Source organism: Schistosoma haematobium, chromosome 2, assembly GCF_000699445.3.
Source record: "Schistosoma haematobium chromosome 2, whole genome shotgun sequence".
In the NCBI taxonomy this organism is placed as follows: Eukaryota; Metazoa; Platyhelminthes; class Trematoda; order Strigeidida; family Schistosomatidae; genus Schistosoma; species Schistosoma haematobium.
The window spans coordinates 18,929,614-18,946,946 of record NC_067197.1 but is presented as its reverse complement, the minus strand read 5'-3'; the positions used below and the strand labels follow the sequence as shown (position 1 = coordinate 18,946,946).

At 28.4% G+C, this 17,333-nt stretch overlaps 1 protein-coding gene across 2 annotated transcripts in view; it reads left to right on the top strand.

Moving 5' to 3' along the window:
• Window positions 1-17,333, top strand: part of CHRNA2_6 (Neuronal acetylcholine receptor subunit alpha-2) — a gene marked incomplete at its 3' end in the record, with an annotated part of 82,873 nt that overhangs the window by 22,324 nt on the left and 43,216 nt on the right. For both annotated transcript variants that reach the window (XM_012942153.2, XM_051214525.1), the window contains exons 2-3: window positions 2,668-2,912; window positions 6,459-6,568. In XM_012942153.2, the coding sequence (XP_012797607.2) occupies window positions 2,668-2,912; window positions 6,459-6,568 (355 nt within the window). The remainder of the gene's footprint in view (window positions 1-2,667; window positions 2,913-6,458; window positions 6,569-17,333) is intronic.

Genomic DNA, 17,333 nt, shown 5'->3' with positions numbered 1-17,333 from the left:
ACAAATAGTTACTCGTTTGCACATGAATCTTTAAAAAATTCAGAAATTTTAATGTGTCCTACTAATTTATTGGCTACCTGTTAAAATACCAGTTTAAAATAATGACGACCTTTTTAAACGTATGTTGAAAAGATGTGAAAGAGATTCAAGGCCAACTGAATCAAGTTTTATATTATTTGTTTGGGGGAATTCGAGAATATACACTCCTTGAAAAAGTTCAAAACCATTTTACACATGATGTCATGTAAAGTCCTATAGATGAATTATTTGTCTAACATGTGAATTGTGAATATAATTCAGAATTGAGTTGATTATGGGATCTAGTTTGATAGTTCTCAATCCCATTCCAAGGGACAGATTAAGCCCGACAAATGCATCTATAAATTTTGCAGAATTATTTTCCATTGATTTAGGAATTTCAAAACAATTTGTCATTCATACACCAATACTTTAATATGAAAGGATTTGTAGATACTGCGAAATTTCCACAACTTTGTATCATTAACTGATCATCATCAGACCATCACTGAAAAAATGGTAGCACTAGACTTACATTACTTCCTAATACAGGACTCGTTTGCAGTGCACGACCACATTTCTGAACCCAAGAATCAAACCCATAACGTTCAATGTTACATGTAAAAGCATATAAAACCATTCAGCTAGCACAAATCGGTATACATATCTAACTTTAATCAACATTAAAACAATATTCCAATAACTAAAATCAATACAATAAGTATGGTTCATAGTCTATAACTTCAACACATATCATAACTTTTATCTGTTAATCCGAGGATTCATTACTACAAGTAAAAACTAATTTTGCATCAGAAGGAGTTATGTGAAGATTGTAGTGATTTCAATAGTTGAGATCATGAGTCGATTGAAGCTAGACCACCATGGAAAACGCAGAAACACTGGGTGGCCATTTCCTTCTATTGTAGGACTCCTCAGCAGTGACCCTGCCTCTCAATATTCGAGTCTTGGGTTCCGAATTTGTAAAGAATATTTTCTTGGAATCAAATTATTACTTGCCAGCTCAACAATAACTTTTTTTGTAATGAAAATATGCTTCTTCTTTTCCTACAGAATGTTAAATGAATCATTAATTTGCCATAAAGTAATTCTGATTATTAGTTTGATTAAAGTTCCTTTTTTAAGTTATTTAACTTTGATTATTATATTAATTAGTGTTGCTTCAAATCAACTTTTATTTGTTAAAATTAAAAAAAGAGGTTCATTCTTCTCATTTAAGTTCTTTAAGGATTTAACTATATTTTCTATGTTGTTTCGTAGTTCTATTCAAAATGACCTAGTTTTATTTTAAAATTGAGCGCTTGTTTTGCTTACAATATTCCTCTTCACTATATATATATATATATATATAGTTGGCTTTCAAAGTATAAACATTACAGATTAATCAGAATGACAGCTGTATATGTTTACATTTCTTGAATAGGAATAAGTTAATTTGTTTGTTGTTTATTTATTCAAATAAGTCATAAGTAATTTGTTAGAATCCTAACATATATGTTACAATGATACTTACTTTTTATACCACAATTTGTTGTATGTTACGCAAACTTTGTTTTAATATCAGGTCAGTTGATCCAGTCATAAAGCGTAATAATTGAGTCCTATTTAGGAAGGACGAAAGAATAAATAACGCTAACTGTCACCATGTTTATCTTTAAGTGTCCTAAAAATATTTAAAAAATTAAATGGAAACTGTATAGGTATATAAATATAGTTGGTAGATTAGCTTTAGTCTGAAGGAATAAGTATTTTTCCATCGGTTCATTAATGTCATACAGAAGCTATATATATAATTAGTTCTTTATCGTATAGCTTAAATTGGTCAATAGAACTCAATTATTACCTTCCAACCGCTAAATTACGTCGAAGTCGGGAACCTAAACTATTAGTCGAATTCAAACCTGATCATTGGTTTTCTGTCAGCACTAAGAAGTAGATGGGTATTACACTTGCCTGCTCCTCAGTGACTAATCAAAATAAAGCTATACAAGGTCTTTCAATAATGGTATAATCTAGTAATAAGATTTCTGTCAAAATACATAGTGACACAGGAACTTATCAAATAGTGCTCATTATTTTATTCTTAAATGCAGTTATTTTTGTTGACAAGTATCAGAAAGCTCGAAAGATCCAAGCTTGGAACATTTTTACCGATCGCATTAAAGTATTTACCTTATAATAGACTGTTTGTGTTTAGCAAATGCCAATATCAGTCTATTGCAGTTTTCTATACACATTTCATGATTTGAACAGTCTACTTACCTTAAAATTGTATAAATACGTACTCTTCATTTTAAAATACTCGGATACAAAAGTATTTTCATGTTTGTTGAAGAAGAAACAAGTATTTACTTGAATTTAGTTAGAATAATGACACCTTTATGTTATCTCATCAATTTTTCATTTAAATTACTTAGTTACATCTGGATTCTAGTAACTAGTATTTAATTATCTAAACATCTGAAAGGATGCCACGTATTTGTTCAATCTATTATGATTGATCACGTATATTATTAAAAATAACTTTGCCTTTCTCGTTGTGAGTGCATATATTACAGAAAATAATCTTTTTCTTTAAACAAATTTTAAGTCTTTTAATCATACTCTACTTTGTTACTTTCATTTTAGCAAATTTTTTACACCCTTTGGAATCTCAATACACAGATAAATGGACTGAAAAAAGTCTTATTAAAGATTTATTAAGAGATTATGAAAAACGTGCAAGACCTGTAGTCGATGGAATGTCACCTGAAATAACTGTTGGCAATACTACAGTACAACAAATCACTGTAGCATTTGGTCTGGGTTTGATTCAAATTCTTCAACTTAATGAAAATGAACAGATTCTCACTGTCAGTGTCAGATCTCTTTATGTAAGTTATTTCGAAGTATTTTTTTCTTCTTCATATTGTATGAAAAAAGAAAAGAAACTATCTGTAAGGTTAAGATACTTAGATTAGTTACATTTAAACAAATAATAATATTTGTAAATCCTCTTTATTGGAAGATTTACTGAATCATTATGACTAATATATTGCACATTTTCAAGTCAATAGTATATTAAATATGTTACATCAAAGACAGGTTATGTCTTCAATAAAGATACTATTGATAAATAATACAAGATACAATAAGTATAACATTATGTGTAATAGCGAGTTACTAAGACGAAATGCTTGTTTAGCATTTATCTCATAGATATATTTTTATTGTATATTGATCTGACCATTAAACTATATAGAAATGTGAAATATATGCAATAGCATTGATTATAGATGATTAGAAACACATTCGTGCTTCGTCTTGATGATAAGAATACATGGGTAATTCTACAGACAGATCTTTTATGAAAGTATAGACAATGATGGATGTGTCGCTCAATTTCGTGGATTAGTTGAAGTTAGACTTTAACACCGTTGGATGCCGGCTCAGTGGTCTAGTGGTCAAGTGCTCGCGCGCGAAACCAGTAGGTCCTGGGTTCGAATCTCGCGGGGGCGAGGTCGTTGATGCGCACTGCTGAGGAGTCCCATAATAGGACCAAACGGCCGTCCAGTGCTTCCAGGATTTCTGGCTTCAACTGACTCATGATCTTAACCATTGAAATATAAATATGTTAAAACATTTCTTTCAATAAATGTAAAGCGTTGGAATTTTGCTATTATCCGTGTAAATACTATAAAATATATAGAATTCACCTCTGATATAAAATAGATTATTGTTTAAAATCAGATTTCAAATGTTTTCAAATTTAAATTGAAAGGCTTTATTGTTGTTACTAATCAGTGCGATTCATTTAAAACAGAAATTATATAAAGATTTCAGAATATAATGTAAAATATTACCGCAAGACGTAGTCGACTTATATATATATATATATATATATATATATATATATATGGATTATCATCAACCAACTATTGAAGATTACATAAACTTTCATATTCTATTTAAAACTACAGTCACTTACGAGCGAAACATTTTACTAAGACATTCATTTTTATCACGAAATGATTTACTCAGTGTTTTGTATAATAATGATCATAAGATTAACGAGTAGATGTTCTTTGCAATATAACGTAACATGAAATTGAGATGGTGGAGAAGATTTGTAGCTCAGGTGAATGATTTTGGTGGAGTTTTGTTCTAAACTCGAAGACCTACGTTGACAATTACACTACAATTACTTATACGTGATGCACAGTTTATGTATGTCCTTGAAAATACAGAAAAACTGAATGTTGGTCGTGATTCATCCAGTTGCTTAGAGATAAGTACAACCATTAGTAAATAAAATAATTTAACTGAATGTTACTTTAGCTAGAACAGAGAAACTCACTGAAATGATTTACCTTCATAAATGTTTCGAATGAGCCTTTTTTTGCTAGTATAATTAAATATAGTTTGCAAAATCACTGAAGTGATAAGTTTCACCCTTCGTTAATAACCAATACATACTTAATTCTTCAACTGTCATGAAGAACTATTCTATCCATTTTTGTTTACCGAAGTTGATTTATTAGTGAACAGGAAACGCATGGCATCAATAATAAACTAGTATGTTTTTTCAAATTAACTCATTCATGTCAACCAGAAACAATAATATAATAACAGTACTTTAGGTATGCTATACACAAATATGATTTTTTAACACCTCCATAAAAATAACAAAATAATCATGGGTTAATAACAGGATATCGGAAAAATTTATAATTCATAATTTAGTTTTTCTATCTCTCAAAATCAAATATTAATCCGCTCTCATTTCCTTATCATCATAAACGAATGTCCATGCACAAGTGTGTACTTTTTCCACATTTCAATGGATGTTCACAGAATATTCAATGAACAGACATCTTGACCGAAAATTCGTGGTCTCTACTCCTGAAAAATAAAAGCATATATATTGCAAGTAAATACCAGAAGTGTTATGACATACAAAAGTTAGACGAAATTTAGTCAGCCTTATAGATTTGTGGTTAAGTTCGGGATTCTCAATTCAAGCCTTTAACTACTTCTATTATAAATTTAATTCTCCTGATATTCTCATTATTGCAATACAGTATGTATGGATTAATAACTATAGAGTTCGAAAAATATGTCATTAAAAAAATTATCCCCCACGATTTTTTTCATTGAAAATACCTCAGTATAACCAACATAATACCAGTGAACACTACATCATTTTTAACTATACAGTTTGTTACGGAAGCATATGTGTTCCTTGTATGATATTAATTAATAGTTGATCCATAAGTCTCTTAAACTTTAGAAATGAATAGGAGGCTTGTTTTTGTTGTTGACGTTACTGAATAATGGTACATTTTTTTCTTAGACTTGGATCACTTTATCACAATTTAGAATTCGAATATTCAATACAATTTTGGTCATAATGAATGAGTACAGAATAAATATTCGTTAACTTTATATACCATCAACAAATAGGTTACCCACGATATAGTTCCATCTCATTTAACCTTTAAATAATAGTTTAAGTCAAATAAGCAAATAAGAAAGTTCATGAAGCAAGAGAATTACAGAAATTACACTGCTATACAACAAATTGTAACTCACAGTTAATAATCAAAGCATGTTTTCAAGTTAACCAATTACAACTTATTCATTCAGTATAAAAATCTAGATAAAATAAAAACAAACAAAAACTATATCACTCTTTGATCTAATAAGCACAATTCAAATGGTGTTTATTGTCATAACCTTCCAGATAAATAGGGCACGTAATTTTCTGTATTCGAATTGAACCTAACTTTAGTATGGTGTAGAAAGAAAATTAGGTATTTTTGATAGGATAGTCTAACCAATAATTATTACTATGAAATATGCATTTGTATCTATCGTAATCGATTTTAAAATATCGTTTGCTATATCAAAGAATCTTTGTACGGATAACTAGTTCTTTGAGGTATTTTAGGGAGAAATTAACCACCTTAAGTCAATAAAAGTTCAATAAATCTACTTTTAAGTCATTTCACCAATAACTAACTTTAGCTATTTAAAATTCATTTATATATTCTGTCATCCATTCCTACATTTTTATTAAATTTCTACCGGCTTTTAAGTTACTATTGACTTTGAATAAGACAACAAAGATTATCATAGAAGATTCTATCAAACGTAATATATGTTTTATCACAGGAAATGCAACCTTATGTATACAGGGAGAGAGAGTGTGTGATAAAGAGAGAGAGAGAGAAAGATAATTGAAAACGTTCATAAATTTCATTTTCATTTAAATCTATTTGATCTCATTTAGTAAAATATTGAATAAATGAGGTCAACTAATTCAAACTAGGATAATTCACTTTTTTATACAAACATTATTTTAGATGAATTTACCTAGTGATTACAATTTCATTGACTATTTTATTTCTACAATTTTTTTTTCTCCGTTTCGTTGTTAGCGATGGACTGATTATCATTTAGTATGGAATCCAGAAGAATACGAGAATATTACTCATATTAACATTCCAACTGATAAAATATGGCTTCCAGATATCGCATTATATAATTAGTAAGCATGTTTTATAACAATAGTCACTGAATTTTTTAAAAATATTCTTTGTAATGTTATAGAATAAATATATACAATGCTTATGTTAAGTTAATTTCTGTAGGATAGTAACTGAAAGACTCACAGTTAGATACGATAGGAACTGTCAAATATTTTAAAGTATATTGGTGATCTTAACAATTGATTGTCTGGTTTGTTTTTTAAAAAGATTAATTTTTTTACCATAAGTCTTCTTTGTTTAGTAAGCTGTAAAGTTTCTAAGCCAATGTTTTAATATTCTTTATATCAGGTTAGATTTATTTATAATAATACCGTTTTGAAAAGAATTACTGTTGACTTATAATGCAAATAAAGTGCACAAGAATTCAAGTGAAAGGGAATATGATGAGTAGTATAACCATATTTTTATGATTACCAGTATGTTATAGGTTAGTCTCATTTAATACCTGTTTATAATAATATATTATACATGTAGTCATCCATCATATCAATATTATTATTTGTTTATTAAGAGGTGGTAATCATAAATTATAATAAACAATATAACTATTGATATAAAATATTTGAAGATGTGTTTCTCTTACACAGATTTAACAGATGAAAATTATTAAATTCTAGTCATGTGCTCATCAATACTAGCATCAATGTCCATTTTTATGAACTCAACCAACCAACTAGTGGACTCTAAGTCATTGGTCTAGAGGTATGGTACAGTTAACAAACCAAACATTTTGATTTTCTGGATTCATTTCCACGTAGAATCTTAAAAATCACAAAGTACAGTAAAACAACTATCAGGGTCTTACTTATTTTCACCTGTTTATCATAAAGCTAATAAAACCTGGTTAACGAGTATGAAACGAGTTTAAGAAAGTTATATTCAGAAGCTAAAAGAGGTGACTAATGAGTTACCTAATAAATTCTTTTTGTTTAGTTGATTTAAAATTATGTCACTACAAAAGACAGTGTTCTACATAAATCAGTTCTTTAAATCAATTATAAAGTAGAATAAACAATAGTATATCCACTTAAAATCTTAGCCAGTTGAATTTAATCTCATGAAAGATCATATCTGTTTATAACTAAAGACTTTAGCATGACATTAAACAATCAATTTTAATGTCTTAGAGAAGTATGTATTTTGCAAGCCATCACCAGTGTGAAATCCACTTATTATATATACAAGATCTTATGCTGACAACTTATTCAATATTATCTCACAAAATCAGCGAACTGATGATTAATGAGTAGAGTGCGTTTGTACAATAAACGGAATTAGAAAAAAAAAACAGAATACAACATAAATAACAAAGTTAAAAGCAAAAATAAGTAGTGACTTATTTCTTACTTGTGTTGAGAAAAAATACAAAAAATGACTATATTAAGAAAATACCCTGAGGATATTGAATTCCTTTGAGTAATTCCATATCATCTTTCCGATTCTTCTATCTTATTTCATTTTAATATGACCTAATGGTAATGAGAACTTTATGTAATATCTTTCTCTGTCTCTCTCTCTGTCTTTAGCCAAATGGCTTACTTACTAATCACCTACCATTCCTACACTCTATCTTTACATTATCCTAATTTATCTAAATTTGTCTATTTTTACGCATCTAATATTATGCATACGAACCAGTAAGTAAATAAGGAAGCATAAATAAGTCAGTGAACTAATAAGCAAGTGAAAGAGGGAACAAACAGTTTTAAAAAGTATAATAATAATATATAGATTGATAATCATAAGGATAATGCTATTAGTGAAAAACTAGTAATGTGTTGTAGAAAAAAGAAAAAGAGAAAAGTAGAATGAACGAGTAAAGGTCTTGAAATGAAGTGACTTCTTAAGTTTAAAATTTTACCCTTTATATGCATATATACATATATATATTTGTGGTGGGATAAATGCTTTTATTAAATGTTTAGTAAAGTTACTACAAAACACGTTAAATAAAAAAAGACTCATCAAGAAATGAGCATACTTTGTAATAGGTAGGAACAAATGTACTTTGAAGTGTTTTAATCGCGTGTTCACTTTGTAAAGGGACTAACAAAAAACTTTTCTTCTATAGAAGTGTATCTTTATTTTTAAAAATGAAGAATAGTTTTCTTTTTCTTACTGGTTTATTTAAAGAAACAAAACTGTTGATGATAGTCATTATCAAATTAAACTAGATTATTTAATGGGTATTTAATATTGAAAACATTCGTGATGTATGAAACTTCACTATGTATTTTATACTAAATAAAATATTTTCATTGGTGATTATATTGTCTAAGTTGAATATTTTCTAACAAGAACATGGGTTAGAGTGAATAATCTCAAACTCTCTGAGTAGTAAATAAGAACTTTCGTCTAAATTTGAACGAATAGTTTCACAATATTTGGGTTCCGAGATAATGTGAGATATTAAAGAGGAAGAATGTATTTGAAAATCTCAGCGAAAGAATTTGAAGTAAATCCGACATCTCGCCTGACAATCTGCTCCAAGCTTTTTCAAGGAAAATATAACATTTTTAACGTTGATTGGATGACTTATTCAGTATACAGTAAACCAGAGAACCATGTACCTATTTATATTCGATAATTTTGTTCTTTGATTATATTTTCCTTGAAAAAGCTTGAAGCAGATTGCCAGGCAAAACGTTGGATTTACTACAAATTCTTTCGCTGAAATTTTACAAATACATTCTTTCTCTGAATGGTAGTTACATTAGATGTTCTAGTTATCAAGTGACAATATTCAAAATCTAACTGTTTAGATATGTTTGAGATAATTTTTACTTTCCTAATTCACCTAACGGTCTGTATCATTCTTTAAGCAATATTCAATATTAACTCTCTTATCATGCTTGAACATTCTAGTGCTGCTACAATCTTCTATGATTCATGAACTTCAGGAAAAGTATATCACCTTTGAATTTTTCATGAAACTATTTATGTATTAAACGAGTATAGAAGTATATTTTAATACAAAATATATTTGATAGTAATATGCATTGGATGGCTATGATTTCACAGAAACTGTAATAAAGTTTAATTGTATATTATCTTTCAATGATAAAAAAAGTATCTACTACTTATTATGAATAAAATCACAAAAGTTAAACCTCTGCAATGACAAACTGAGCTAAAAGATCATTATAAAGTGGCTACCTTATGGCTAGTAACGAAAGCATCTGATGAAGGATAAGTTTACTTTTCAAGGTTTAAAAGTGCCTAATGTTTATTTAACTAGTTAAATTAACCAAACAGTATCAAAACATTAGACCAAGACGCGATAATAAAAGATACCATTCGTTATAGCTAAACATAGCATTTTAGAATTCTCATTACTAGTTTTTAAAGATCCCGTCATATTGTCTTTATAGTACAACTTCAGGCAAATATGGTGAAAAACGTTACTTCTTACATTACTAAGCTCAAGTTTTATAACCTTCATCACTTTCTACATGAATAGCAAAGTGCATGGTAGTATAGCTTGATGGAATATTTTGTCACTTTCAGCTTCAGGTAGAATCCTTCAAGTGCTTACATCATCCTAGTTAGATTGAGTTTCAAAATTGGAAATCTTAGATTTTTCTGCAATTCATACAAGACATTATGTTATTTTGGTTTTTTTGATTTCTAAAACAATCCTTCATTGTTACGCTATGTAGCATAGCAAAAACTCACGTGACAACTACAAGAAAATATATAACATTTGTCGCAGTTCGTGTATTATTCAACTGGATAGCTACACAACCCTAAGTAAATAAGCAAACTTTTTTTTACTTTCATGAAGTATTAATTAATCATTTTAAAAAAAGGTATCATAGAGGTGAATCGTACGGCGATGCCTCATTGAAACGGAAACATTGATTTTATATCATGTGATTTGGGTCCTTTAATCAATAGTCAAGTCAACATCTCAACAGTTGCTATTGTACATCATTTCAAATTTAAACAACAGGATATCTAAAGAGGATTAAATGATCTAATTTAAACACGATACATATATATTAACAATATGTCTAAGTGTAAGTTGATTATGGTGTCCACAAATTAATTTGTTTTAGACACAGAATCGAATTAAGGAAATATGAGCTCCATACATGGTAGCTCTAAATGATTAGATCTTATTTGTATTTCAATGATATAGTATCGTCATTGAAATTAAAGCCCCTTTAATCATAAAAACTATTATCCATAAATCTCTATTCTTCAACGTTTTTATAAATGCTTACAATTCTTAATTAATATTACATTTGAACATATTCTTGGTGTACATTATACACAATACTAAAATCATTAAACACACTTGGATTTTATTGATTATTATTTGTGCACATTACCATTTTCATTTTCTACATATTAAAAAACGTGAGGAAATTTTCATTTTTGACATTTTATCATGTTCACAATCAGTATCTATGAAAAGCTTTTTTTAGTTTTCTATTCACTTTCTACTGGTTAAACAAGAAATATAGACCCAATACATATTTATACAAAATCTATAACTATATGCACCTATATGTATATATGTAGTTAGTTGAATTTCAGCAGTTATGGACACGCAACACACTTTCCTATAATTGTGCAAAAAGGATTTCATTCGAAATATTTGTTAGGAAATGACAATTTTGGATCAATAAATAGATGAATTTCGTTAAAAATAAATCAATGACTGCCAAATAGGAATAAGTTTCTTACACAAATTACAAAAAAGAAAAACACAACAAGAACAACAACCACAGTTTTAGATAAAAGAACAAAACATAATTGTATGTGCGTAAAAGCACTTACTTGAATAATATTGTTATGTTTCTTATTAAAATATATAATTATTGTGTGTTAACAATAGAGTTGCTGATTCGCATTAGAATTGTGATCGAGATCTTACTTATTATAAGTTATTTACAAGTTTCTTCTCTGTGAATATTTTTAAAGATCCTTGTATCATATAAATTTCTAATGATACACTATTATTATTACTGGCTTTATTCAATATTATCTTTTGGGTGTAATATAGAATTCTCAGCTCAGTACATCAAGAAAGACTATATCACAAGGATAATATCGAGGCCTCAAACTAGTTATAAATAGCTAGTAATAAAGCGCTACTAATACATTCAACAGATATAAAGATTTGTTCTACCACCGAAGAACCGGTTATCTTCATTGAAGTTTTAGGCATGAAGATGTATAGCAGAAAACATGTAAATAGCATTTTCCATAGTTGCGTGTGGTTACGATATATGGATCATGGAATAATAACATTAGTCAAGTTAGTCCATGAGATGCTTTTATGTTAGTCACAAATTCCACTGTTTAAGTGTTACACTACTTTCATGAAGTTAGTTGATTCATTCAGTGACATATTCTATTTGGGAGAAAACTAGTTCAAATTTAGACTTCATGGTGTCTGTCTTGTGAGTTCATTATGTTAATACACGTCTTACTCGAGAAAGTAAAATAAGTAGAAATGAGGCACTTTTAATAAATTTACATACAATGATAAATCTGACATTCAACCACTATAAATAATCTACCTAAACTCACAAACATTCATAGAATTAGTATCAGAAGGGTTTTGGGGATATTATAGTAATTTTTTAATGGTTGAGATCATGAATCGTGGATGTGTATACACTCTATGTCTTCCCTTAAACTAAGAGATTAAAATCGCTTCATATCTTTCTTTCAACCAACTAATTCTTTCTTCCTGTACTATATCCTTATATGCAATGTTCATTTTATATATTACCACCATGGAATTAACTACTTTTATGAATCCAGTGTTTATCTTGCTGTGCTAATGCGGTATGGCAACTTGAACTGATGCATATATGTGCCTTGTCCTACGTTGTAACTGACCAATTGACTGAGTCGTGGATGCGCACTGCTAAGGAGTTCCACAATAAAACGAAATGGCTATCCAGTGCTTTCAGTTTTTTCATGATGTTCTATTTTCAATTGATTACTAAAATTGTCAAAGTTTTCGCAATATGATAAAATTTGAATAAAGAATTTTAAATATTTGACTACTTAATTTCAAAATAGTAAGACATTTCAACAGAATCATTGGTCAACTGGTTCCGATTTATATGTGCAATCCTTTGAAACTTCTTTATACAACTTCAAAATTTCTTTTTCTTTTTCCTGTTTCTAATAATTTTTATACTACTGATAATGTCTATGATAAAAGTAGTATGCAAAAATTGTCTAATTATTATTATTAGTATAAGTAAAATTTAAGAAAAGAATAGTATTTTTGTTAAAAAAAAACCTCAATAGCAGAATAACTTTTAATAAATCAAATTATACTTACTGAAGTTTTCGACAATTGGAAAATGTTTTTTTCTCTTCAATATGCATCGTTCTATCTACTTTCTTTTTTCTTTCTTCTCTGTAAACGATGAATAATGACCAAATCTGTCAATAAGTTAACTCAGTAACGATGCTTTAAATAGTTTCATATTATTAGACCATATGAATAAACTGGTTAGTTTGGATAATAATCACTCAGAATCATACTGTAACTATAGTTCATAATAGAAATATTTGAACTATTGTTGTTTAAAGTTTTCATCAAAATTGATGCTATGGTTTGAAGGTGAAAATGATTGATTATAGAAATGTATTAAAATATCTTCAATAAAAAAATAAATTATCAGTATAGGGTTATGGAGATTATTAAGGTTTTGATTAAGATCATGAAACGATTGATGTTAGATTACCATTGAAAACCTGGAAGCACTAGACGGCCGTTTCGTCCTATTATGAGACAACTCATCAGTTTGCATCCATGATCCCGCTCCAGGGTTGCAATGATGGTCCAACCTCAATTGGTTCATGATCTCAATTAAAAATAAATTTATAGTTTGACTGGGAGAATTTAGTTAACACTTGTCATCAACGCTAGTGACTACGTTGAAGCTTTTTAATAAAATTTGGTCAGCACAAAGAAACTAGACAAACAGGATACTGGTCATCATTTTATGATCAATTAGCCAAAATCTGAATAAGAAGTGAGATTTTTAAAGTTTTAAGTGAAAGATTAACACTTTTTATGCAGTTTTCTTGAATTTTGTATGTAATAATTCTTATAGTATGGTAGTATCACATATTACATAACCTTCAAACCTATCTATAGTAATTCAGAAAACAAAGCGTTGACAAACAGACCAAAGAACAAAACGCAGAAAAATGCAACATCCAATAGATTTGAAATATTTACTATCAAATTTCTCCAAGGGATATCGTTTATAAAATTCATTTAAACATTCCAATATGTCGAAGTCTGAAGCTAAGTGCATTGGAAAATCTTAAGCCATTTACAGTGAAAAATTACGGCTACCTATGCCATACCCCTAAACCGAATATATATTTTGAAGTGTTTTCTTTCATTGGTCAATATAAACAAGAGGACTACTTAAATTCAAAGAAAATAGAGTAGTTGTTTCCCTCTAATAGGAGACTCGTCAGTCAGTTAACAGTTATGTTCACATAATTAGCTGGCTTCGAGATGGTGACCCAAAATTTAAATGATTAGTTTTGATTAATAGAGCTATTATATGTTGCCATTGAAACAGTTTTTCAAAAAAATTACAATTATCCCACAATATCATTATCTAACTGATGTTGAAAATGTTAACTATTAATTTTATTTTAATATTGTAAGAGTTATTCACGTACAGTTTGATCTGAGGTCTCTAGTTGTAGATGAACACTGATGAGAAGCTATATATAATATAAATATGTTGGTTCTATGACTGTTGTACATGCGTGTCAAAACTCACTTGTAACCTAACCTCTCAATTAGACCATTTATCATATTTTTCTCTTATTTAATTTTAACACAAATATTTCAATCACTTTCTAATACTACTTCAATATTATTGAGATTTATGAATATGGTTGTCTAACAATCATTAGTATTTTAATTTATTTACTAAATGAATTTATAAATATTCTGTTTACCCTAATCAATACATTTTTCTTACTTTTCTTATATCACTTTTCAGAATATTTCACTAATAAGTATTTATCTAATAGTTGAGATCATGAGTCAATTAAAGCTAGACAATCATGAAAAACCTGAAAGCACTGTGCGGCCATTATGTCCTCTTGTGGGACTCCTCAGCAGTGCACATGCACGATCCCACCTCGCGAGATTCGAAGTAGTTATTCAATTTTACCACCATAGTTTGTAATATGGTTATTAAAAATAACAGGAAAGAAATCACTAACTTCACGATTTTTATAAACGAGATGAATACCTCATTGAACATATGGTCGTATATCTTAAGTTTAATTCTGATTTATTTAAATACTAATATTTCACTTCATTAAATACTGTTTTCTATACCATGGTTTTGTTAACTAACGATTTATAGTATAGTGTGTATTCTATAATTGTCTCAATCAATCACAAAAAGTGGACTAGCAATTTCTATTGGTTTTTTTAAATTATGATTCAAATATTTGGTATTACGGCTTAAAAGTGAAAAATAATTATTTAGCCCACTTCTCCATTAGACAGCATATCGTCTGATTTTCAAAAAATTTGGAAATAGTTGCGAATTTAGCGACAACTTGATTAAATAGTCTATGAAATTCGCCCAAAAAGTAAACAGATAAAATTTATATTAATTATTTATGCCATTAGTGTTTTCGTAGGAAATCTAAATACGTCAGAATAAAACGGGAATTTTGACTGTCAACAACATCTATAGTTTATGAAAACGTATTAGTTTTCTTTAGTGAATTTACATAATTGTTTACTATCAATCATTTATATGTCAGGTAGAATAAATTGAAGTCTGATTAATGTTGTCATTGAGCTTTAATATACAACAGTTTCATTTATTCGCATGTATATATATATATATATATATATATATGGCCTTTTAAGTGCTTGTACATTGACATGGTCAACTATAAAGTGGTTCCAACCTTAATCGGTTTATTTGTTCCTATATAAGATAATTTATTTCACAAGTAAAATATTTCCTGTTCAACTACTATGTTTATTTGTCAGGTAACATTCAGCACAAATAAGAAACAGTAGGAATAATTTAAGAGTTTTAATAATCCACAATAGTGTAATTACAATATTGTGCAATTTTCCTTGAAATATAATCAACCAGTTTATACTCAATTTCCACTCTTTTGAATTACTCTTGATGAAGATTACTTCTTAATTCATGATTTACATTACTCTTTACTAATAGAAACAAAATTGAGGATATTCTTGATTATTAAAGTAAATCTTCATAACTTTATTTTATTCATCTATATAGATAACAATGTCAGTCATGTATATTTTTCTTCTTTAGTTGTAGTTATTTAAAGTCAAATCATATTTCTTTAAAATAAAAACTGTTATGTAGTAGTATGAAATATTCAATATACTGAATAGTTCAACTATTACTCTGATATCCTGTTGCTTTATTGTATTCAACAACAACAATGTTCTATTACAAAATGCCTAAATGTCAAACTGTCATTCTTTAATAATTAAATTAATAAGAATCTTTTTGAGTTATCGACATATTTACCATTATACTTATTTGATGACTTATATTCTGTATGAAATCAATGAATTAATTAAATATATCGTTTAACTGGATAATATATACTATAATGTATCAACTGTGATGCTTCAAAATAATTGTAATAAATCAATATAGGGATATGAACAAACAATAAATTCTGACCAGGTTCTATATTAACGATTACAAGATAATAATTCATGAGGTTGACTATGTTTTTTAGGCAAATACATCGTTTAAGATTACATCAGCATGAAATCAGTATTATTATTAATCAATTGTAAGCTATATGAATCTCAGTAGATTTATACATTATTTGAAATTAATTACAGTTCAAAATACTTAGTTATTAGTGTTGAAGCAAAATAACTTCACTAAAGTCATTATCATTAATTTTCAGCTTGTTAAACAGAATGTGATTAATTCTGATTCTTAGTAATTTGTATTAATACAGTGATGATAAGCAAAGAACAAGAACTAGTCAGCAAATAGATTCTATCGTATGATTTTAATCGAAGAATGTAAAAAGTAAGGTAGCCGGAAATCATTTGTTTAGATTTAAATATGGTTTGGACGGTGTTACCTAATTTTATTATCAATAAAGTTGTGTATACTAACCTGACAGTGAAAAGGATAATGATTTAATATATTAATAACTGTAATGCTGTTTTCAATACTACAATAAATGTGTAATTAAGGTGGTATAACATATTTATTTCAGATTTATTGACATGCCAAAAGTAAATATCAGTAAAATTGCTATTCCCTTAAATTCATAAATAGATGGAAAGTTCATGGTACATCACCTTACCATTTAGAGATGATTCAAATAACTTTTTATTGAAACAAAGTCTTAAATCAGTCATTAACAAGACATATTACACAGCAAAGATCATTATCAAAGTAAGAACAAGGTTCATAGTTCATAGAAAACCTAAAAGACATGAAAAAGATTGCGTCACATCCCATTGTGTCTAGCAATTTAAATGTGTGTGGTCATGCATACACTGAGAGGAGTAATCGCGATTTCAAAATTAAGGTATGTGAACATGTACCTAAATGGTTGCAGGAACAAATAAAATCAAATGATCCAATAGGAGTATAGGTTAAATATCCACCATTCTCTAAAGCGGCGAACACCTGACTGAAACAGGTCATAAGATTGTCCTCAACTCGGCTTTTGTGGTGTCGTACAAAATTGTCAAATGGCGTAGACTGGGGTTTATTA